This window comes from Ovis aries, chromosome 8, assembly GCF_016772045.2.
Source record: "Ovis aries strain OAR_USU_Benz2616 breed Rambouillet chromosome 8, ARS-UI_Ramb_v3.0, whole genome shotgun sequence".
Taxonomy (NCBI): Eukaryota; Metazoa; Chordata; class Mammalia; order Artiodactyla; family Bovidae; genus Ovis; species Ovis aries.
The window spans coordinates 19977777-20003698 of NC_056061.1; the positions used below are offsets into that span (position 1 = coordinate 19977777).

General features: G+C 41.6%; 1 protein-coding gene across 1 annotated transcript in view; it reads right to left on the minus strand.

Annotated features, from left to right (window-relative positions):
• The window catches only part of SLC35F1 (solute carrier family 35 member F1), a 403885-nt gene that overhangs the window by 142785 nt on the left and 235178 nt on the right, over positions 1-25922 (minus strand). Inside the window, exon 2 of the mRNA XM_004011167.6 lies at positions 14084-14259. Coding sequence (XP_004011216.1) covers positions 14084-14259 — 176 coding nt within the window. The remainder of the gene's footprint in view (positions 1-14083; positions 14260-25922) is intronic.

A 25922-nucleotide genomic window follows, 5' to 3' on the forward strand; every position in this document is an offset into this window, starting at 1 on the left:
GGAACCAGTTATTTCTTTTGAAACTAGTACCTAAAATATTGAGTTTATTTTTTTTTATATGAGGATCAGCATCTCCCACTCTAAAGTCCAAGGCAACTTGGCTTGCACTTTAGAAGGCACCCTATTCAGTGAACAAAAGAATTAGTTATTATATCTCTGGCCTCCTTTCCTCAAGGAGATGGGTTAATTAGAAAGCAGAAATTGCAACACTGTAGTATCTTGATTTTTAGTCTCTTTGAATTCTTATTAAAAGACTGTATTTTGGTTCATAAAATGAAGATGGAAGAAAAAATGCTGATTTCAATGGATATAGAAAATAATCACGTTCTATTAACGGGTTCTTCCCCCAGTTGTTTTAAAACTTCTGATTTCAATTTAAAAAATCACACAAAAAAACAAGGGTTTACATGATTATCCTAAGCCTGGTTGACTGCTGCACTTTAATTTAGCACAAATAAAATTTCAAGGGAGGGATGCATAGTTGGTAAAGAATCTGCCTGCAATGCAGGAGACTTGGGTTCGATTCCTGGGTTGGGAAGATCCGCTGGAGAAGGAAATGGCAATCCACTCCAGTATTCTTGCCTGGAGAATCTCATGGACAGAGGAGCCTGGCAGGCTGCAGTCCATGGGGTCGCAAGAATTGGATGCGACTTAGCGACTAAACCACCACCACCATGACAGTGATGAAGAGGTGGCAGAGACAGGCAGAGAGTCGTGGCAGAGGTCCAGCTGAGAAGGGATGAGTGGCCAGGGCTGGTGGGGATGGAAAGAGGGCATCTGAAGGAGTCTCGCCTGGTGTCTGGTACCCAGTAAGTTCAAGAAATATTTGTGAAATTTAACTGAGGACAACTTGTACCAGTCAATATATTCTACCGTCAAATGAAACTTCAACCCCAGAGATGACAGGACTTCTCTAAGTTGGTTGTTGGGTGTGTTTAAGCTTTCACCTTGGGAGCTGCATAGATACACATAGGATACTTGTGGTTGGAGATGCTTGCTAAGGGGGAATATTCTTTTCTGGTTTTCACATGAAGCCATGAATAAATAGATTTAAATCAGGGATTTGGGCACAAGATCAAGAGGATGCAATAATGATTTCTTCAAAGGAATCATAATCATTGTTGTGTTTAGTTGGATATATATATATATATATCTTTCTGGAAATGAATTGGAACTACAGGAAATTGTACATATTATAACTCTCTAGAATACTACCAAATAGTAACCTAACAATCTGAAAGTGATGTGGTGAATATGTGTTGAATGGAGCACACCACACACTAAGAAAATGAGATGAGCTAGTTGGTTGAAAGCAAGAGGTTGATGTTATGTCCTCCCTCCCACTCCTCCACAAACACTAAAGATCCCAGTGAGTGGCTGGCAGCTTTTTTCCTCAGTTAGGTATTGGGATAAACCTGTGAACGCTGATGTCTTACATTGTCTTATTACATTTCATTTTATAACATTAAATTATTGTGATTTCTATTTTATGGGGGTTGTTAGAAACTTGGAAGCAGCTTAAATTCATATACCAGTCGTGCTAAAGGTACATTCCCCAGAACCAGAAAGGTAAAGGCCTCTTAAAAGGATAAAGCCAGGAAAGTAAAGGACTAATTGCCACCCCACAGAGGGGTCACTTAAGTCAGGAAAAGAGATGTAAATCTGTGATAAACTGCCTGTACGAGGAGAAGAGACCTTTGAGGGCCTTGGGAGTCACTAATAATAATGAAAATACCAAGTGTTCTAGCTGATAGAAGCCTAGCAGCCAGGAGGTTTCCATAGCCAAGTCTAAATAAAGTGGATGAGGTCTGTGCTGTGTCCTCCCAGGAGGCAGAGTGGCGGTGGTGGCGGGGAGAGGGGAGGGAAGTGCAGGGACACGGGAACAGCAGTGGCTCTTTTTGATGTAAAGTCAGGGTCCTAGAGCAAGGGGAGTGCATGATCAAGGAGAGGGCAAGGGAAGACCATGACACAGCAACGGACTGATTCTAACTGCTTGTACTGAATTCTTCTGCTGTGAGTAATTGCGAAAGGGTGGCTGGATGGAGTGATAAAATGGATGGTAGAGAAGTGAATTCTTTTGCAATGGAGATTTGGTGGAGATAAGGGGAAGGGAGGCCCCCAGGTCTGTACCTTTGCAATGAAAGAGACTCTTTACTCTCCTCCTCTGGTCTGTGAGCTCAGATGGGGGTGTGAGAAGAGAGATCCTTTTCACTCAGGTATACTTCACACCTGGTAGTACAGCACCTAACAGAAAGAGGCCCTCACAAAGTGTTTGCTGGGACTTCGCTGGAGGTCCAGTGGTTAAAACTCCATGCTTCCAAAGCAGGGGACACAGGTTTGATTCCTGGTCAGGGAACTAAGCTCTCACATGCTGCACACCTGTGCAGGCAAAAAAAAAAAAAAAAAAGAGGTATTGCAGATTTAATGAATGAAATTAAGCAAGGAATTAATACATGAAAGAGGAATTAAGTGACTCAGTAATGTAAGATAAATTTAGATATTGTTGTTGTTCAGTTGTTCAATGGTTTCTGACTCTGCAACCCCATGAACTACAGCACGCCAGGCTTCCTTGTCCCTCACTATCTCCCAGAGTTTGCTCAAACTCATGTCCATTGAGTCGACGATGCCATCCAACCATCTCATTCTCTGTTGCCCCCTTCTCCTTTTGCCTTCAATCTTTCCCAGCATCAGGGTCTTTTCCAATGAGTCGGCTCTTTGTGTCAGGTGGCCAAAGTACTGGAGTTTCAGCTTCCGCATTGGTCCTTCCCATGAATATTCAGGGTTGATTTCCTATAGGATTGACCAGTTTGATCTCGTTGCTGTCCAAGGAACTCTCTGGAGTCTTCTCCAGCATCACAATTCAAAAGCATCAATTCTTCAGCACTCAGCCTTCTTTATGGTCTAACTCTCACATGACAGTTGAATAGATGTAGTCAGGTCAGAGTGTTCTAAAAGTTTTTGTATAAAGTAATCATGGGCAGAACTAAAACTACAAACCTCTGTAGGCTGGGGAAAGTCCACCTCCTTGGCTTGTACACCCTGTTCATTCCTTCAGTTAAGAGGTACTGAGTATAGGAACTACTATCACTGACTTTCCCGTCAGGAATCTAAATCAGTTAATGTATCTGATGCCAAAACAAGAGAAATCAGGGATTGAGACCTATTAGGTTTCCATATAGTAAATAACTCAGTTTTGAACAGTACTGAGGCTTCTGTATTTATGCCACTTATATAAGCTCTGCCTACACATCCTCTGTGAAAAAGAAGTTACCAAGTTCCTTAACTTTATTTTTAGAAGTCGAGTTCTTTGCTTGCTCCTGAATGATCTAACTTAGTTTCTTTTAGCCTGACAAAAGTTTAAAATCAATAGTTTGCTTAAAGCTGTGCTAAAATGGTGCGAGTTGAACACAGCACAGCTGGAAACTGCGACCTCAGTAAATGACATTCACTAAGCCCAAAGCTGAAATTGCTTGTAGGCATAGAACCTGCTGCTTTGAATTTGGTGAGGGCCCCCAGTCGTCCATTGAGTTTGTCTGCTGTGCGTTCTTCCTGCTGAAAGATGGCCGAGCAATGGCTCCAGGGTCCGTGATAGCCTCCCCGCTTCTGAGCTGAAAAACGACACACTGGCGGCCACTTCTCTGGCTGTGCAGCCCTCAATTGCTTTGTGCTCTCTGGGTATTTTGCAATTCTTTTTCATCTTGTATTACTTTTATTTTTCCGATCTCCACCCTGATTTTATTTTTCAACTTAGAAATAATATTCTTACCCTATCAAAAAACTGGGAGAGACGTTCCTTTTAGTGAGCGCATATGAGGAAAATTCTTTTCCCTGCAGTACTTCATTAGTAAGACTAGATCTCTGCTTACAGATTTCTCACTACGGTTTCCCTTGAAATGCCCTTAAAAGGGTTGTATTGCTCACTGATTAGTCCACATAACTCACAGAGCTTTGGCATTTTTACTATAAAAGAGTGACCCAACTCACTCCCTGGGAATGCCTACTCTTGTAATGATAGCGTCTGCTGAAGCATGTACGGCCTTTGCTCTAAGAAGTGATTCCTTGATGGAAATTATCAGGGATAGAAATGCCATCTTCTCCTGGTTTTGGCCAAACCCCACTGTTATTTCCTCAACTTCACTAGCCAGTATGTGCCTCGGTCAAACAGCCCAAATGGGAATGTAATTTTCTCAGCTGCTTTTTGCTTTGCTTTCTGTACGTGCATTCAACTAGCTGCAGTTCACAGATGCATTCTATGTGTGTTATGGAAGAAAAAACATTGGAAAGAATGTAGTCAAGCTTGGTTTACAACATACTTGATCTTGATTGGTGTCCTTGTGCTCTGAGCCTTTTCTTGAACAAAGGATAGGTACTTGGAGTGGTTGGTTACACGCAGACGTGGCATAAACATAATCTCGATCTTCTCTGTAGGGTCTGAATTTGTAATGACAGTCCTGCCTCAGTCCAATGAATGGGGAGGAGGATAATAATATTCTCCTCCCCACTGCCTCCAATTTGTCTATCATTTTTGACTGTGCGAGAAGGAAAGTGCTAGGTGAAAAGAGGAAACAGGAGAAGAGATAGGAAACACACAGGAAAACCACTGGAAGAGAAAAGGTGGGAAGTGATTCTATCCTGAGATTTCACAGGCATATTCAAAGCTCTAGAATAAAATATGCACTCATTTCTGGGGCAAGCATCTGCCAAGGGAATTGTCTTTTCAGCTCTTTCCTTTGGCAACCCTCCCACTCCTTCCAATCTCTCATAGTTTGGACCATTTGATTGCAGTTATACCTCAAAGTGAAGCGGGGGCTCTGGCTCCTTCTAAGCAGACTCTGAGTGTCCATGGTCTCTCTCAATGTGTCTTCCTCAAGTGGTAGGAGCCCTGCTCTACATGCTGGGGGAGGAGGACTTGGGCTCAGGCATTTTAGAATTAGTCCTGCCCCAGTGTAATAATTATATCAATGAATTCCCTCACTCACAATGGACACCATAGGGGTAAGAAAGTATCTAAAATGTCTTTCTTTCTGGATCCCTCTATGAATCATACCAGTGCCTGCTCTGACATCCAGTGACAAGTTAAGTATAACGTAAGTGGTGGGGATATGACTGATGAATTTCAGGGTCCTCATGATAGAACAGATTCAAATTAAGGGGTACATGTGTGAAATCCAACTTTCTGGGGAGGAAATTAGTCATTTATTAAGCAAATCTAATACCAGTGATGGCAGATTATATTCGTTGAATGCTTTCTCTATGTCTGACACTGTGCTAGAAATTTCCCACATATATGACCTCATTTGGTCCACACGGAAACTGAAAGCAGCTACTATTATTATCCCAACTTATGAAAGGAAGAAATACAATACAGGCAAGTTAAACCAGGATGACTCAATGATTCTTGAATTTTGATTGAACTGAGAAACAGAAAAAGTCTAGATCATAATTGTCTAAAGTTAGAGTTAGATTTAGTGAACTTAAGTAATAATTTCTGAATATGACTCTTAAAGGGAGACTTTTTCTTAGACATGACTAATTAGGCAATTAAAGGTAAAAGAATGTAATATTCATGCTCTTTCATACAAGGAAGTGTCCAACAGTAAAAAAAAATGGCAAAAATATAAACTCTGATCATTTTTTTCTCTTATTTAGAAGTCATCTTCTTTATGTTTTTCCTCTTATAGGTCACTGAAGGGGCCGAGTCACTCCAACTTGTAGTTAGAACCCCAGAATCACATATAAATTTGGTGAGTTACATATTCTTCTTCCTGGATCTCAAAAACTGAGAAGTGGAAACCAATGAAATCAGACACTCGAAAAATGCAGGACAGGGAACTCTGATCTAAAGATAATCAAAAGGCAATTCTACTCCTGGGAAAGGAAAAAGAAAAGTCCCGTTCATTGTTTTATTTTCTACCCCCTGCAAATTTCCTGCAGCCGACTGCAATAGTGTCGGCAAGATGGCTAACCGCTGAGTCTTTGATTTAATGAAAACTTTGGGAAAGCAATTCAATTCACTGCAGGGACTGCTTTGTTCTTCCATTATGATTCTTTTTTAATGAGAAAGATGATTGTAAGGATAAACTCTATTCCTCTGAATTTTTACACTAATTACATACAAAGCACTATTTTGGCAGAAGGGGACTTATCTCCTTGAGGCAATATAGTTATCATCTTGTAACCACCCTTCAGTCTCCCACAAGAATGCTGGAGCTTCGTGCCAGGAATGAGTATCGCTCTGTGCCAGCTCGCAGCATGGAGAGATGAACGCTTAAAGATTTCCAGAATTAACAGTCAACACAGACTCTGAATAAAACAGGGAGACAATCCCTCGCTCCCAACTCATACACTGTTTGGAAGCGAAGAAGCAGAAGGGTATCTGTTAATGAAGTGTTTGGCATGAGGAATGAGGGAGGGCCTTGCATATGCATGTCATTTTCCTTCCATCTAGAAGTCACTGATCGTGCTAAGTCATATTGAAAGTTCTGGCTAACATATCACTTTATTTGAGAGTCAGCCACTTTCACACAAATAGGACATGCACTCTTAGGTACTGTAAGTTTGATGAAGACTGTGGGAGACTTGATTCAGTGCAGACTGCCCCTGTAAGCACTGCGTATGTATGAAATATATGTACTTTTACACTAGTTAATGGATTGTGAGCTTGATAAATAATAATTCGTGTCCCACTAGCAAGTTCTTTAGAGTAGGTACATTTTCTGGAATAGGGGGGAAACTACTCATTCTTGCAGTCTAAAAGCATGCCACAATGAAGGAGGACATTTTAATGGCCTTTCCTAATATCCATAAGTGAGGGAAAAGCTACCCAGTGGGAACTCGAGCCCAGTGATGTGCAATTTCATCACGGCAGCCATGGGGTGAGAGTAGGCGGTCAATTCTTTCTCCTTTTTTCCCCCACTTTGGTCAGGTATATTAAAGTATAATTTATATGTGATAAAATTCACTCCTTTTGGTGTATAATTTGAAGAGCTCTGACAAACATATATAGTCAAGTAATCTCTAAGCAATCAAGACATATAGAACATTTCCATTACCTCCAAAGCTCCCTTGTATCCCTTTGCAGTCAATCATCCCCACCCCCTGGTTCCTCACTCCAGCAATCATTGATCTATTTCCCGACCTTATAGTTTTGCCTTTTCCAGAGCTTTGCATTACTATGCATCCTGTAGTTATACAATGTATATGGTCCCATGTCTGCCTTCTTGCTCGTAGCATAATACTTTTGAGATTAATACACATCATTGCATGTATCAATAACATTGTCCTTCTATGGCAGAGTTATACTCTGCTGTGGGAATTTACCACAGTTTTTATCCTTTCACGAGCTGATGAGCCCTTGGGTTGTTTACAGTTTTAGCTTATGAATAATAACTGCAGTGGACATTTGCACATAATATTTGTGGATATTATGTTTTCAGTTCTCTTGGAAGACCATGAGTGACGGGTCATATGGTAAGTGGGTATTTAAGTTTATAACAAAGCATCAAGCCATTTTCCAAACTGTCCGTATCACTTTGCATTTCCAGCAGCCGTATATGAGAGTTCCCGCTGCTTCACATACTGAGGAGCCATTTTGCTAAAGCTGGATTTTTATTTTCTCCTGTGATCTTCACTATTTCCCAGCATGGTTTGCAGAGGAGCCCCCACCCGTGTCCCCTGCCCCACCTTCTCTTCTCCCTTCCCTATCAACATAAGTAAAATTCCCAGGGAGTATCCACTAAGGTTCATTTCAAAAGTCACTGAAGTACAGCCTTTCTACACTATGAGGGCTAAGACTCTCCAACATGTAAACATAAATACAACCTGCCAATGAAGAGAAATGGAGGTTTGCCAAGTAGTTTCCCACAAGGAAGGTGATTTAAGAGGCTCCAGTGAGTATTACCTCACTAGACTTAGGTAAGTGACAGTAATATTTCCGTCAGAACTCACAAGGGAGTTATAATTCAGTATGTACATTTGCCAAGTCCTTCCTTATCCAACTCTCTAAGAATCCCTTCTCCTCCGTGATTTAGTCAGTTACCCACAGAAGCGGAAACTGAACAAGCTACGTATGAGCAGAACTCAGGCTTCTATATACAGATGGCCAAGAAGCACAGGAAAAGATGCTTAACATGTTTAATGCTTAGTGTCATGTTTAATATCACCTCACACTGGTCAGAATGGCCATAATCAAGTCTACAAACAATAAATGCTGGAGAGGATGTGGAAAAAAGGGAACTTTCTTACACTGTTGGTGGGAATGTAAATTGATACAGCTACTATGGAGAACAGTATGTAGGTTCCTTAAAATACAAAAACAGACCTATCATATGATCCAGCAATCCCACTCCTAGGCATATATCTAGAGAAAACCATAATTTGAAAAGATACATGCACCCCAATGTTTGCTGCGGCACTATTTACAATGGCCAGGACCTGGAAGCAATGAAAATGGCCATCAGCAGAGGAATGGATAGAGAAGCTGTGGTGTATATATACAAAGGATGATTAGTCATAAGAAAGAATAATGTCATTTACAGCAACATGGATGAATCTAGAGATTATCATACTAAGTTAAGTAAGTCAGACAAAGACAAATATCATATGATATCACTTATATGTAGAATCTCAAAAAAAAAATACAATGAACTTATTCACAAAACAGAAACAGACTCACAAACTCTGAAAACAAATTTATGGTTACCAAAATGGAAACATGGGGGCGAGGATAAACTAGAAGGCTGGGATCAACAAATACATACCACTATATATAAAATAGATAATCAACAAGGACCTACTGTATAGCACAGGGGACTCTACTCAATATTCTGCGATAACCTATATGGGAAAATAATCTGAAAATGAATGGATATACATATGTGTGTGAGGAGAAAGGGACAACAGAGGATGAGATGGTTGGATGGCATCCCTGACTCAATGGACATGGGTTTGAGTAAACTCCAGGAGTTGGTGATGGACAGAGGCCTGGCGTGCCTCAGTCCATGGGGTCACAAGGTCACTCAGTTGTATCCAACTCTTTGTGTTTTTGTGTTTCTGTTTCCTGATTTCAGCTAGTATTACATGGAATTTTAAGAAAGAAGGATACATGAGGAAGAGGCTTCAAATCCACAAGTTTGGGCAGCACTACATTTTCTTAGTCATTTACCTATGAGATAATATACACATAGTTCTCTGCCCCTGGTTCTTGGCATAGAGCTCCTCAAACCGTTGCAATTTCCTAAGTGATAAGAGCACTAGCGGCCTTCCCTGGTGGCTCAGCTGGCTTCCCAGTTGGTAACAAATCCTCCTGCAACGCAGGTAACCCTGGTTCGATTCCTGGGTTGGGAAGATCCCCTGGAGAAGGGATAAGCTACCTACTCCAGTATTCTTGGGCTTCCCTGGTGGCTCAGCTGGTAAAGAATCCACCTGCATTTAGAGAGACTTGGGTTTGATCCCTGGGTTGGGGAGATCCCCTGGAGGAGGGCATGGTAACCCACTCCAGTATTCTTGCCTGGAGAATCCTAATGGATAGAGGAGCCTGGCGGACTGCAGTCCATGGGGTTGCAAAGAGTTGGACACTACTGAGCAATTAAGCACACATGCAAGAGCACTAGGAACACATTTTGTTCTGTTTGGTCTTTGACCCTGGCTCCTAACACAGAGTTACAATTTCCAGGGAGATGGGAATTTTTTTCTTCTAATGAGCTGACTCTTGGTGGGCTCCTGGATGGGGCTAAGTCACCAGAAATACCAAGCTATGATGAGAAAACTGGACTCTTCAGCCCTGCCTTCCCATTTTCCAGAAAGAGGAGAGGGGCTGGAAACAAGGTTAATGATCATGTCTACCTAGTGAAGCTTCCATAAAAATTCCAAAAGCATGCAGTTTGGAGAATGCTGGGGTTGGTGAACACGTGACATGGAGGTTCGGAGACAGCTGTGCTAGAAGACACGCCCCCTTCCACATACCTTGCCCCACTCACTTCTTCCATCCAAAAATACATCATATCCTTTTGTAATAAACTAGTAAACATTGAGTAAGCTGTTTTCCTGAGTCCTGTGAGACACTCTAGTAAATTAACTAAATCCAAGGAGGGTTGGTGGCAACTTCCGACCTATAGCAGGTAGGGCAGAAGCACCAGTAATAACATCCATCCATCTCTCGACAGAACTGTCAAAACTGAGTTATGTTGTAAGACACTCAGCTGGTGCCACAGAACTGCAGGGTGTGGGAAAGCCCCACACATCTGGTGTCAGAAGAACTATAGTGTGAGAGTAAAGGAGAAAGACAAGAGGAAGAATACATTTCCCTTTACAGTTCCTAAAGCCCCACCTTGCCCATATAGCCTGTGTTTGGATTTCAGGCATTACTTCAATCAACGGGTACATTTTAATTGTCTGAGTAGCTTCCCTCAAGTGGTTACAGCTAACTAAGTGACAGTTATCTAAATTTTATCTAAATTCTCAAATTTGATACCATCTTATTAAAACTAGTTTTTTGAAGTACATTTTTTCTACAGTGCTGTATTAATGAGGCTCTTTATGATAAACAGCAAGATGTTTAAAAATTTTAGAACCATCTGGAATTAAAAAAAACAACAATCTAGCACCAATAACAGAAGGGCTAGCTTTAAAACCTGTTCTACAATACACAATTTTAGGAGGATGGTCTTTATAGGAATCAATTTTCGGTTTTCTACAAATTTTGTAGGAATCAATTAATAACCAGGGGCAAATTCAAAGCTCTAGCTTGAACTGGAGTTACACTGAAACTTATACTACAGTCTGTTGCTTCAGTGTCTTTGATCATAGGTTCAATGCAAATTTGATGAAAAGAATTCACTTTAACTTAGAAGTCAAATTTCTATAAGATTTTGTAATGACATGGCCCTTAATGCTCTTGAAAGGCTTCTTGCATTTATCACATTGTGTTTACATGTGACAATCATACGTTTTATGATTAAAGTGATAAAGAAAGATTATTAGTTCTTGAGTCTAACCCCTTGCTGTTATGTGGCCTAAGGTGGTATCAAATGAATAGAGTGGCCCTGTAGGATCAGTGACGTCTGTGCTGGAAGAACTGAGAAGGCTGCATCTTGTTCAACCCTAACCTGCAGCCCTCCCAGGAGATTAGTCAGGGAGCACCGGGAATGGAGGAGGAAACGTGGCCAAGACAGTGGTTCCCTCACACACACCACCCTTTCCACCCTCTCTTCTTTGCTCTGTTCATCCCCTCTCACATCTTGCGGTGCATAATGAAAGAGTTTATTATGTTGCTAGAACATAGCACTGAATCAGCCTATACAAAATTAATGTAATTACTATGTTGATTTCCAGATGTTAGCTTAATGCCAGTCTATTAAAACTTCTAAAGATGAAGCTTAAAACAAACAAACATTCTGAGTAAACACCCAGATGAAGACATGCCAGCAAGTTTAGTGATAATCTGAGGCCATGGCAGATATCTCTGGATATAGGATATTTTATAAGTTGATTCTCTCCATCATCAACCATAATGACAGAAAGTGCGCAGGTCCTTTTCAGTCTTTTTCTTCCAGAGAGCCTCTGAATTCCTTGCTGCTTCTAGCCCCTGGCCTCTTTCCAGTCATCCCTCTGCCCTGCCCCCACGCCCATCCACTCTCGGCACCACGTACAGCCATATCCTCTTGACCTCACTGCTGTGCGTCACTGGACCTCTCACCCAGGGCTGGTTTCTTATCCAGCGTTTTGAAGTTAAAGGGGAAAAACGCTCCTTTTGCTCAAACATGTCTCCCTCCCCTCTTCCTTCCTTCCCTGGACTCCACATGGGTGGGCAGGGTGGGCCATGAAGGTACCCAGCCTGGCCTCAGAAGGACCCTACTCTTCCTAACTCTGTAGCCTACACCAGGTTCCTGATGCCAGGGCAGCCTCCGATTTCTCACTGATAAACTTTCGGATAATAACTCCTATTTCCTTGGTTTGAAGGAATAAAAGAGGTAATTCATATACATAGTGGCTGCTACTGCTGCTGCTGCTAAATCGCTTCAGTCGTGTCCGACTCTGTGCGACCCCAGAGACGGCAGCCCACCAGGCTCCCCCATCCCTGGGATTCTCCAAGCAAGAACACTGGAGTGGGTTGCCATTTCCTTCTCCTGGCACATTATAAAGTCTCAATAAAATGTATTAACTTTGGGCCTTTTTCTACAGTTAATTTTTTTTTTAAGTTTTTCTGTCTCTACCTGTAACTGTGAAATTATTCTGTTTCTTAGAATGACTTACTTTTATTTTTTTCCCTGATGAGAGTTTTTGTTAAATCTCTGGGCTCCTGGAAAGCAAGAGTGACAAGAACCTGAAAACTAATTGCAGTTCCTCATCTTATAGTCTAGAGCAAGGGATCCCCACTCTCTGGGATCCAATGCCTGACAGTCTGAGGTGGAGTTGATGTAACAACAGAAATAAAGTGCACAATAAATGTAATGCACCTGAATCATCCCCAAACTATTCCCCCACTCTGGTCCATGGAAAAATTGTCTTCCATGAAACCGTTAGTCCCTGGTGCCAAAAGGTTGGGAACTGCTGGCAGACTGGTTCTAAAAATCTCCAGAGAACATGAATTTACCACTTCCATGAGATTTTGTTGTTGTTGTTATATCAGAATGTTGCAAATTTGTTCTTTGATCTTATTATTTTTAATTATAATCTTTGTACTGGGCTAAAGTAATTCTATCCTTTAATAATTCTAAATTATCATTCAAGTTTTCATTAAGTTGTTTTTAAGTTGAACTGCATAGCTCTCTCTTCTTGATATGATCAAATGATACATTCTTCGTATTGACAGTCTCTCAGAAGTAAATTTCTAATTATACACCTCCTCCCCTTTCTCATTTTCTGGAGTCCTTTCCTGGATTGAAGCAACTGTTTACATAATGCACTTGTAGAGTTCAAAATCATTGGCTTCCAAATCATACTGAGGAAATGTAGCTCAGACTCAGTGTCTTAACTTTCATAGCCTGAAGTTTTTAGTCTTTAATTATGTTTACCCATGTCGAATTTTAAAAAACAAAACACCAATAACACCAATTTTTGAGAAGTAAATGAAATTAGCTTCTCCAATACCTTAGATAATCCCAAGTTAAACTGGAAGTCAGTCCTAACTTGTTCATTTGTACTCTTCTAAGATGAAATCTAGTCCTGGCCAAATCATTATAAATAAGCAATATTATTCTGGATGACAATCCAAATAAGGAAATGTAAAAATACAATGCTGAGATATGATTTGTGGCAAAGTTTCAAAAAAGTATGACTGTTAGGATTACTGTATATAGCTATTCATGTGTCTTTATTCATTATTAAGGTATATAATTATCTTCAAACTTATTATGGTTACTTTTCAATGCATATTTTATAGTCAATAGCTACAGCTAATAATAGCAACATTATTGGCTATTTCTGGGCCATAGATAAGAGTGTTTATACCAGATTCAATGGTATAATCATGTGTCTCTGAAATATAGCCTCCAGAGATATACCACAAGGATTTCAACTGCAACTGCCCTTTAATAAGTTTTTCCTGCATCAAATCTTGAAGGATTTGTTCCATTGCCTTAGCTATTTTAAGTTTAGATAGAACATCTCACATGACTGTGGTAGCTGTTTTTCTTTCTTTTCCCCTTTGTTATTATTACTAGAGTTGTTTGTGTTTACTATTTTTACCTTCCTTTCCCAAAGACATATATTTGTCTGCAATCCCCTTGGATTTCTCAGGGCTAGCAAGTATTAGGGACAGCTTCATCAGGACTGCTTCAGGTTCCAGGGAAGCTGTCTATTTAGATTCACTGAGGGGTACAAGAAATGCTAACAGGAATTAAAGTAGTAAGCAACTGTACCTTTCGGCCTACGCATGCATTTCTTACTTCCCGTTGAGTTCACATAATTCATGCTTCTTTGTAATTTATTCGTTCATTTTGTTTGCTATATTATCACAAAACAGAACAGTGAAGTTTGGGGTTTTGAATTGTCTTATGATGCTGTAAGTGAAAAAAGTTAATCTGGTCATAGCTCATCACTCTTGAAGATACTGGTAAAAGAGAAACAGGTTTGGCATGCTTACCTTGTCTGACAGCTAGTGTGGTGGTATAGACCAAGAAGAGAAGAATGTAATTGAGGAAACTCTGGAAGACTGGTGTATTGGCATGGAAATCTTCTGACAGGTACTTGCTGGTCAAGCTAATTCCACAAATAAGGAGGGATAACACCTGGCCTAGAGCCACAGAGATTAACATCTCCCTGAGAAATAAAGAGAAACATAGTAAAGATCAGCAGAAAGTCCAATACAACAATCACTTTGGAACAAATTTTCCAATAGAAAATTTACTGAGTACTTCTGCCGCTCACTAGGCTACATGCAATAAACAGTGATTCTTTTCATTCATCACAGCAATCCTACTGGGAAGGTGCAGTTATTACTGGGGTTGTGCAAAGGAAGGGGGCTTCCAGGTGGTGCTAGTGGTGAAGAACCTGCCAGCCAATGCAGGAGACATACGAGACACTGGTTGGATCCCTGGGTTGGGAAGATCCTGTGGAAGGGCACGTGGCAACCCACTCCAGTATTCTTACCCTAAGAATCCCATGGACACAAGAGCCTGGTGGGCTACAGTCCATTGGGTCGCAAAGAGTGAGACACGTCTAGAGTGACTTAGCAGGCATGCAGAGGAAGAAACCAAAGTTTAGAAGGGTTAAGGAATTTGCTTACAGTCACATAATTAGTGACAAAGTTGGGAGTTGAGACCAAATCTCTCCATGTGTTCCTGGCTTCTTCCCACGTCCCCTAGAGCTCTAGGGGAAGTTAACATTTTCCTGTTGCCACCATGGCATGAACAAATTGTTCAGAAACCTGAGAGAGAACCCAAATACTGACCAGGAGGGACCATATTCCAACCTTGTCCTAAGATTCTCATATCGAAAAGGGGAGACTCTTCTCTTTCATAGACTTGGCTCTAGGAACACTTAGAAGAAAGGGCTATACAAACCCCTGAAAATCTAGGAGTATCTCCTCTCCATTCCCAGATTTTGAATCTCAGTTTGCTCTAACGAACACTGATAAGCATAGTCTCTGCTCTCCTCTGCTCAAGGTGCAGTTGCTGATATATTACAACTCTTATTCATAGAGGAAATTTAGTAACTGAGGTGATGTAGTAAGAGATTTCAAATTTTATAAATATTTTCCATGGCATTTTTACAGGCACTGACCGTAAAGACTTCTGTAGTCAAGATTACCAGCAAGAGTCAAAGAGTTCACTTTGGGCAAAAATAAAATGCTCATGTGGGCTCTGTGGTCACATACACCTGTATCCTCTGATACAAGACGAACCCCTGGCTTCAGCAAAGCAGGCTTCTGCTCTCGCCAAGAGTCTCATCTGACTTTCCAGGTTTATTTACTTAGAGAAAAAGCAACATCGAATAAGCAAAGAGTCATATTTCTAAACAAAGAAGCATTAGGCAGAGCATCTGCAGCATTACGTACTTTCTTCCCCATGGTGTATGTGAAGCCATCTTTCTGGAAGGGAGTCCCCTGCACAGGGTCCTGGGTAGATACCTTTTTTTGTGTTCCAATGAAACTTTATTTACCAAAACAGGTGGTGAGCAGATGTGATACATGGGCCAGAGTTTCCTGACCTGGTATATAGACTCTGGGCCTCAGCTGGGTAGATACCTTGGTGGTATCCTTTTAAAAAATGGCAGATCCATCACTCATTCCATTTGCTTCCATGAGGAGAAAACAGTGTGGCAAGGCATGTGGGCTCATGAAAAAGACTCTCCACGGGTCAGCTTGAAATCTATTGGTAGAAGCTGCCGTGATAGATTGGTAGACTGCTCTGTCTCCAAGTCCTGGCCCTGACTCCTCAATTCAATCTTTATAAAGGAGTCAGAGATATTTTTAGACAGATAAGTTTAAAATGTCAGTCTTCAGTTTAAAATCCTCCCGTACAGATGATACCCCATAGATGGCATCCTATAGCACGCAGTGACCTATAAAGTATGTTACACTGTCTAAAAAGATGGCTGCCAACACTGCCTCACATCTTTCTACACTCAAGCTGCTCCTCCCAAGGGGAGGTGAGTTCTAATTTCCTTTTCAGGAAGCTGAGCTTGTCTTGTGACTTATTTTGACCAACAGAAAGTAGAGGGAGAGATGTCAAGTGACTTCTGGGCCTAAGTCTTAAGAAGCACTGTGGCTTCCATTTTCTGCCCTCCTAGGATACAACTTCCACGTACAGAACCCCGAGTTAGAGCACTGAATACTGAGAGGCTGTGAGAAAAGGAAAAGAGAGACCCAGCCAACCCCTGCCGTCGCAGCTGAAGTGCCAGACACGTGCATGAGGATTGTGGATCCTCTGGCCCCAGTGGAGTGGTGCCAACCTGCAACAGGTGGAGCAGAGATCAATCTCCCCCAGAGACTGCTGCCCAACTGGAGAACTGTGAGAAATGATCAGTGGTGGTGCTTTCAGAGCATGAAGGTTTGGGTGGTTTGTTGAGCAGCAGCAGCAGCTACTGAAACAAGGCCTTCGATGCCCCCTCTGCCCTCTACTCCCACCACCTTGGGGCCCCGCCTCCTGCTTCCCCCGTTTTATCTCCCCACAGAGCCAGAGCTCCAGCCCTGCAGAGCTACTCACACTTCAACAATGAGCCATGGTTTTCTTCGCCAGCATGTCTTCTCACGTGTTCAGAGTGTTCATCCCAACTTGTCAGTCTGACTCTCACTCATCTTTCAAGATCTGGCCCACATGTTATGTTATCCCCTTTAAGAAGTATTCTCTGCCCTCTCTTTGCCTGGGATGTATCTCCTTTACTTCTGTATCATTGTTCTATAATGACTGTTTTTACTGGGAAGTTGGTACAATGCTCTTCACTCTGTCTGGGCGACGCCATTCAAAGGAAATAGAAAATGAACACTTCAAAGACAGTAAGTACAACTAGGCAACACCGAATGGTTTTGTTGAAATGAAAGGATGATTTTTTTTTAAAAAAGGCAGAAGTAAAGAGAAGTACCAGAATCAACTCAGGAGTTTTTAAGCCAGCCTAAGAAGTGTGATATCCATTAACAAAAATCATGATAGGAATTTCAGGACTTCCTTGATGGTCCAGCGGCTAAGACTCCACTCTCTCAATGCAGGGGGTCTGAGTTAGATTCTTGGTCAGGGAACTAGATCCCACATGCCACAGCTAAAGATTCCATATGCCACGGCTAAAGATCCTACATGCCACAGTGAAGACAGAAGATCCCTCATGCCACAGCTAAGATCTGCTACAGGCAAATAAATGAATTTTTAAAAAATGATTTGCAAAAAAAATCATGATAAGGAATTGTCTTTAGTGTAAGGATAATAAACATTTTTTGATATATTGAATTTGAGCTGCCAGATGAACTTCCAAATGATCCAGGAGTATTAGAATTCTTGGATCAGAGCTGAATAGGGAGGTCAAACAGGTGAAACATATGGAAGTTATACATATAAACGTGGTGGCTAAAGCACTAGAAATGGATGCTATTCCCATGGAAGCAAGGAGAGAAAATAGGAAGACCTAGGAAAATCCTTGGAGAATCCCCAGATTGGGTTTAGGGAAGAAACTAGAAGCATATCATTGGAGTCAGAAGGTGGGATGGGGTGGGGGGGGGGCGGGAAGGAGGTTCAGACAGAGAGGATTATGTATACCTATGGCTGATTCTGGGCTGGAAGAAGCACAAGCTGGAATCAAGATTGCCAGGAGAAATATCAATAACGTCAGATATGCAGATGACAACACCTTTATGGCAGAAAGTGAAGAGGAACTAAAAGCCTCTTGATGAAAGTGAAAGTGGAGAGTGAAAAAGCTGGCTTAAAGCTCAATTTCAGAAAATGAAGATCATGGCATCTGGTCCCATCGCTTCATGGCAAATAGATGGGGAAACAGTGGAAACAGTGTCAGACTGGTTTTTTTTTGGCTCCAAAATCACTGCAGATGGTGATTGCAGCCATGAAATTAAAAGACGCTTACTCCTTGGAAGAAAAGTTATGACCAACTTAGATAGCATATTGAAAAGCAGAGACATTACTTTGTCAACAAAGGTCCGTCTAGTCAAGGCTATGGTTTTTCCATTGGTCATGTATGGATGTGAGAGTTGGACTGTGAAGAAAGCTGAGCGCCAAAGAATTGATGCTTTTGAACTGTGGTGTTGGAGAAGACTCTTGAGAGTCCCCTGGACTGCAAGGAGATCCAACCAGTCCATTCTGAAGGAGACCAGCCCTGGGATTTCTTTGGAAGGAATGATGCTAAAGCTGAAACTCCAGTACTTTGACCACCTCATGTGAAGAGCTGACTCATTGGAAAAGACTCTGATGCTGGGAGGGATTGGGGGCAGAAGGAGAAGGGGATGACAGAGGATGAGATGGCTGGATGGCATCACTGACTCGATGGACGTGAGTCTGAGTGAACTCCAGGAGCTGATGATGGACCGGGAGGCCTGGCGTGCTGCGATTCATGGGGTCGCAAAGAGTCGGACATGACTGAGTGACTGAACTGACTGATTGACTGATGGCTGATTCATGTTGATATATGGCAGAAACCAATACAATATTGTAAGGCAATTGTCCCCTAGTTAAAAATAAATTAAAAAATAAGCAGTTAGAAGTCTAAAGGGAAGACCATGATAGTTCTCGGTGTCAAAGAAACCAAGGGAAGAGAGGTTTTTGTGGAAGAAACAGATGTGCTATTGAATGTTGCTTAAAGGGCAGGATGAATGAGGACTGATAGGAGATGATTTGAAAGTCACCATCAGCCTTTGTAAACCACTTTTGAGAGAAGAATACCAGAGCAACAGGGGTATCATGGAAAAGAAGGGAACGGAAACCTTCACAGAAGCACTACTGGTAAAGACCTGCCTGCCAATGCAGGAGGCGTAAGAAACACAGGTTTGATCGCTGGGTCAGGAAGATCCCCTGGAGGAGGGTATGGCAACCCACTCCAGTATTCTTGCCTGGAGAATCCCATAGACAGAGGAGCCTGGAGGGCTACAGTCCATAGCGTTGCAAAGGGTCAGACACGACTAAAGTGAATTGACACACACACACACACACACACACACACAGAGTTAGTGGTACTAACTGGACAGGAAGTGATGAGAAACAAAGGTGCTAACTTTGAAGAATTTTAAAGAATTCAAAGAATTATTTGCAGAAGTTTGATCTAGTCACCACATAACATAAAATAACAAACAGTTAAAATAGTAATGTTTAAAATTATTAAAAATAATTTAGAGTGGATTCATGATTATCCTCCTCACTGGGTCATTCTTATTTGCATAATAACTTACATATTAATATGAGCTGTAGGGGAGAGCTACAACTCCTACACCAGGGAGTGGGTACTGGTGCTGTGTGTGTCTGCTAGAGGATGCTGGGTGTGGAGTGTGTCTCCTTGGGAAGAAGGTCAACAACTACTGCTAGGACATGGGCATTCCTACACCTGCTTAAGTTACAACCATGGTATTTGAAACCTTGGCAATATCTTGAACAAATCAGGCCATAAAAAAGACAGATTAATTACATCAGAGAATAAGATTTTAGACCTTCTAATGTGTATGTGCCAATACACTATAAAACAGCCTTCACATGCCATGCTCTATATATGCAAGGATGAATAAGACACAGTCCTTGTCACTGGGGAACTACTAAACCAAGATTTTGGAGCTTAGTCCCCAAGTAACTTACTATAAGATAGATGAAATAGAAATAACAATTCATATTTAATAAGTCCTTACTACATGCTAAGTCCTAGGCTTGGCATTTATACATACTGTTTTATTTAATCCTCACAAGAACCTTATAAGGCGGATATTGTCATGGTTCCATTTTATAGATAAGTAAACTGATGCATACAGAGGTTAGCAGCCAGCCCAAGGTCACAGAGCTAGCAGGGGGCAGAGTTTGGATGGAAACTAAGTCGTATGATTCCAAATCTCAACTTCCTAACAACTATGCGACACCACCATTATGCTGCCCCCAAAATCCTCTTTGCACAGAGCACAGTGCTAAACCTGAGTGGCTGGCTTCCAGAAATATTCTGGGGAAGGTGAAGATAAAATAAGTCAGCCCAAATGAGTGATGAAAGCTCTTCCACCAAAACATCTGTAATGAGTGCCTTTCAGCAGAGGTCAACACAAGCCTATTCTTGTTTCCTCAGCCAAACAAAAAGGCAAATCTACTGTATTCAATTTCTCCTTTTAACTAGTGGCCATGCTGTTCAGGTGCTGCAGGTATGATTAGATAAAAACACAAATGATGGTTTTATCCATCATGCTAATCAACATGACTTGCAAAACAAGAAGGAAACGAAGGGACCTTTTATCGGATTAGTTCACCAATCCCTTGAGGATTGGTGAAGGGAGCTCGATACTGTCACTATTGCAATCTGCAAATCCATACTAAGTTACTAGAGACGCCAAAGCAAAATAAATAGGCAAATAAATAAAGATACAAGTAAACCTAGATGCTGACGCTCTGCGAATTCCAATGACCACCCCCTCCACTGCCCCTATCATCTTCCTCTCATGAAATTCTCTTCTGTTCTTTTTTAGCACAGAATGAATACCTCTGGGGATCTGCTTCTCAGAATGTCTTCTTACCACTTTCTGTGATTTAGGATCTTTTCACTTCATTTACTGTCACCTTATCCCTCCTAACAATTTTCTCCCTGTACTAACCACTAGAGGAGATATGCGGTCCCTTCACCTAACTCCTCATAATCTTAAGGCACCATCTTCTCCAGAAAGCCTCCCCTTGGCCGCCCCTTGTCCACTAAGGCTGAGTTAAGTGTCCTCATCTATATATTCCTATCTCGACTTGCGCTTCCCATTCTGTATAACTCATGAGCTCCTGAAAACAGGGAATGCATTCTAATCACTTCTCTATTCCTGGCTGCCTTGAGGACTGCTGAAAGGGAAGGAGATGTTGTTTAGTCACTCGGTTGTGTCTAGCTCTTTTGTGATCCCATGGACTGTAGCCCACCAGGCTCCTCTGTGCATGGGGTTTTCCAGGTACAAGTACTGGAGTGGGTTGCCATTTCCTTCTCCAGGGGATCTTCCCGACCCAGGGATCGAACCCACATCTCCTGCTTTGGCAAGCGGATTCTTTACCACTGAGACATCTAGGGAAGCCCCAGGAAGGAGATAGAGACTCAATAAATACAGAAGAATGAATGAACAAATTCACAAGTGAACAAATATCTGTAAATGAAAAGATCAGAAGAGTTAAAAGATGGCTGCTTATCTTATCTGGAAAAACTATCAGCTCCAAAAGACAAAAACACCTCCTTTTTACTGTATTCCATCTGCCAGTTAGACAGTGAGATTAATAAACTCTTTTCTGCACAAGCCTGGTAAGGTGCTATCTTGCAAAAATAATGCTAAATATGGTGCGGGGTGGAATTTTGCACTGGGAGTTGTTGGTTATTCATGTAGTTTATAGAATAGCACACCAGATGCATTCTAACATAGAATATAGAGTTCCTATAATTTTAGCAGCAGAAATGGAGAAGAGACTATGATACACATTTTCTCTTCTTTGTTTATACATTTATAAGGACATCCTATCCACTTTAAATTCAGAATGACTAGACAATGAAAAATGCATGAGTCTCAGGGAAAATAGTGCTGTTGGAAGCTGAATACCTGTTATAATAGAGCTTGTATTCATAAAGACTGACATAAACCATTACCAACAGCACTCTGTTCTGTTAAAGAAATAGACATTAGAATCTTGTGAATAAACCTGTGTTTTACAAAGTCGATATTCAAAATAATAAGATTTAAAATAAAACATAAGTTGAATCTCATTTTCTTCCCTTAGAAGAATACATTAAAGAATACATTCCTTTAAAAAGGTATGAAAAATTTCAACACAGAGTTACATAAAAATATTGCTTTGTAATTATTCGGCATGAGAATGAAACAATTATGTCATCATCCTGAATGCGAGCACATCAATCTTTATGTAGAGACATCATCATTCTGTTAACTATTCCCAGGCAAATCATGTAAGGTCTGAGTCAGCATATGAATCCAGATATACAAACATAAGAACACTTACACTGCCTTGATGAAACACAATACCATTTGACCTCGGGAAGAATGTGTTCTACTATGTTCTTTGACAAGATTCCTGTTTTCAGAAGTTAGGACATTCATTTCTTGAAGCTCTTTGCTGAAAGGATTTATTCCTTTTGAGTATTAATTAGACTTCGACGTAAGGAGATTTTTAGGCAGGAAGCAAATACACATCTCCAGAGAATAACATTAACTGGTGTTTCTTTGACTCAGATTCTGCATTTGTGGAATTTAACCTATTCTCTGGTTCTGTCATGTCAGTTTTGTTTTGTTTTGTTTTTGTTTTTTAGAAGAAACCAGGTAAGCACAAGCTGGAATCAAGATTGCAGGGAGAAATATCAATCACCTCAGATATGCAGAGGACACCACTCTTATGGCAGAAAGTGAAGAGGAGCTAAAGAGCCTCTTGATGAAAGTGAAAGAGGAGAGTGAAAAAGCTGGCTTAAAACTCAACATTCAAAAAACTAAGATCACGGCATCTGGTCCCATCACTTCATGGCAAATAGATGGGGAAACAATGGAAACAGTGACAGACTTTATTTTCTTGGACTTCAAAATCACTGCAGATGGTGATTGCAGCCATGAAATTAAAAGACACTTGCTCCTTGGAAGAAAAGCTATGAAAAACCTAGACAGCATATTAAAAAGAGAGATGCTACTTTGCTGACAAAGGTCTGTATAGTTAAACTTATGGTTTTTTCCAGTGGTCATGTTATGGATGTGAGAGTTGGACCATAAAGAAAGCTGAACACCAAAGAATTGATGCTTCTGAACTGTGGTGTTGGAGAAGACTCCTGAGAGTCCTTTGGACTGCAAGGAGATCCAACCAGTCCATCCTAAAGGAGATCAGTCCTGAATATTAATTGGAAAGACGGATGCTGAAGCTGAAGTTCCAATATTTTGGGCACCTGATGTGAAGAACTGAGTCATTGGAAAAGACCCTGATGCTGGGAAAGACTGAAGGCAAGAGGAGAAGGGGACAACAGAGGATGAGATGGTTGGATGGCGCCACTAACTCGATGGACATGAGTTTGAGCAAGCTCCAGGAGTTGGTGATGGACAGGGAGGCCTGGCGTGCTGCAATCCGTGGGGTCACAGAGTTGGATATGACTGAGTGACTGAACTGAACTGAACTGAAGTAAACCATAAGGAAGCCCTCACAAACGACCTTTCACTGACTCCGTGAGGTCGGAAGTATAGGAGACATCTGAAGCTCTAGTGCGAGAGGATGAGTCAGAGGCGTGCATGTGTACTAGACCTTGTATGTCTAGAGAAGCGTGTAGAAGAGTGAAAAGCACAAAACAGGAAACTGAAGCCCCTGGCTCCCGAGTTCCCCTGATTAAGATCCATGATCTCGTGCATCTCCAACCCAGGGCTTGGATTCCTTTGTGCAAAGTAGGGGTATTTTAACTGATGAGTGTGTGATATGACATGCATGTGTGTGCTTGTGGGTGTGCCAAGTCTCTTTAGCTGTGATCGACTCTTTGTGACCCCATGGACTGTAGGCCACCAGCCTCCTCTGTCCGTGGGATTCTCCAGGCAAGAATACTGGAGTGGGTTGCCATGTCCTTCTCAAGGGGATCTTCCTGACCCAGGGATTGAATCCGTAGCCCTTATATCTCCTGCTTTGGCAGGTAGGTTCTTTCTTTCACTAGCGTCATCTGGGAAGCCCTGAGACACTTATGTCCTCCTTCAAATCCTCTTGGTCTCATTATGTCCAAGGTCTCTCTCACTACCCTAGCTTCAGTGGTGGCTGCCAGGGAAGGCTATGAATAAACAGCAACCAACACTATTTCTGTGTGTCTTGTGCCTCCTACCCTGGAGATTCCAGGTTGACGCTGAGGGCCAGACCTTGTAGGGACCAACTTTATGCCCACTCACCAGGGATTGGGAGGTGCCAGGGAATTATTGCACGTGAGCAATAGAAAACTAAAGCACAGTGCTTTGTGATAACCTAGAGAGGTGGGATGGGGTAAGAGGCGGGAGGGAGGTTTAAAAGGGAGGGATCATAATTATACCTACGGCTGATTCAAGTTGATGTATGGCAGAGACTAACACAATATTGTAAAGCAATTATCCTTCAATAGAAATTTTAAAAAAATTTAAAATACGCTGAAAACTAAAGCGGACCGACAGATTCTCCTTTCTCCTCCCCTCCTCCCAGGCAGACCATTCCTAGAAGCAGTCACTTCCGCAAGTGGTCCTCTGAAGATGGTCCTGGCTGACAAGGTGCTCTGTTAGGGACTCAATGCCCCAGTACAGCCTCTCTCTCCTTCCCCTCCTCACTCCTGCTCCCTGGATTGCAGTCCTTAATAAAGTAACAGCACTTGAACCTCTGCTTTCTGGGGAACTCAGGCTAAGATAATGAGCTTTACATTTCCTTCGACTTTGTAATTGTGACTTACTTGCTGATGTGTATGAAGACGCTGATGTGTATGAAATTCGTATCTTTGATCTTAAAGTCTATTCCTTTCGTGTATTTGATTAAACTCTTTGGTAGCTGAGTTACCAGCCATGTTTACTTGTTGATTATGCACACTCTCTGTGGGTTTGGGGATTAGCTGCAGAGAAACAGATGCGTCAACAGCATTTGTAAACCTGCTGGGTACAGGTTATGAGAAAGGAATGCCCGGTCCCTGCCCCCAAAAGGCATAGAGGGGCATGGAGCGTAAACAAATGAAACTATCTGAACAAAGAACATAAAAATACCTATGGACTCCAGTAACTCTATATAAAACTTCTAGGAGTTATTGCAAATAATTTGTCTTTAAAATTGGGCAAAGCAAATATGGAAAAAGTTTCAAGAAGAGCATAGTTTTGAGACTTTTTCTGGGGGGGGGCTTGTTTTAAATAATGGAAGAGGGGTACTTCTGGTATTTTAAACTTGGCATGCTATCTGAGGTAAAAAGAACACTGCTGTTTCAGAAGCTGCTACATCTAATCACTGGGCTGGCTGGTAAGAATTCTGATAATAGCAGAGATGGATCGAGAGAAGTAAGAAGCAGAGGAACCTAAAGTGTAAGGCAGAGTTTTAACTCAGTAAGAATTATTCTGCGGAATTTCTGAGCAAGGAATATGAAGCAAGCTCCTGTCATAACATTCCCAAATTTTTCTGCTCATTCCATTAGTCAGAACCAAATCTGTTTATATTACAGTGGGAAAGTTTCAATGAGGAGAAAGATTGGAAAGCCAGATGCTTCTGTAAATTTGGCACTCTGAAACTCCATGGTTCCATGGTACATTCATCCCTGACCCAGTGTGATAGACCTATCTCTACTTTCATCTCAACACTGCAAAGCTGCAGGCTTTTAATTTTTGCTTCTTCAAATCTTCAGCAGAGCTTTTTATGCACCTCTCAATACAGCTCAGTTGGTAAAGAACCCACCTGCAATGCAGGAGACCCTGGTTCGATTCCTGGGTCGGGAAGATCCACTAGAGAAGGGATAGGCTACCCACTCCAGTATTCTTGGGCTTCCCTGGTGGCTCAACTGGTAAAGAATATGCCTGCAATGCGGGAAACCTGGTTTTGATCTCTGGGTTGGGAAGATTCCCTGGAGAAGGGAAAGGCTACCCACTTCAGTATTCCGGCTTGGAGAATTCCACGGACTACAGTCCATGAGGCCGCAAAGAGTCGGACAAGACTGAGCAACTTTGACTTTCACTTTCAACATAATTTGCAGACTTGCTTTAGGTTTTCACCATCTTGTTCTTCTGGTGTAATACAGCCATCCTTACAGTGATAAAAAGAAAAGGAATTTCTCCGGAAGTAAGGATTTTGATCATTCATTCAGTTCAGTTCAGTTCAGTC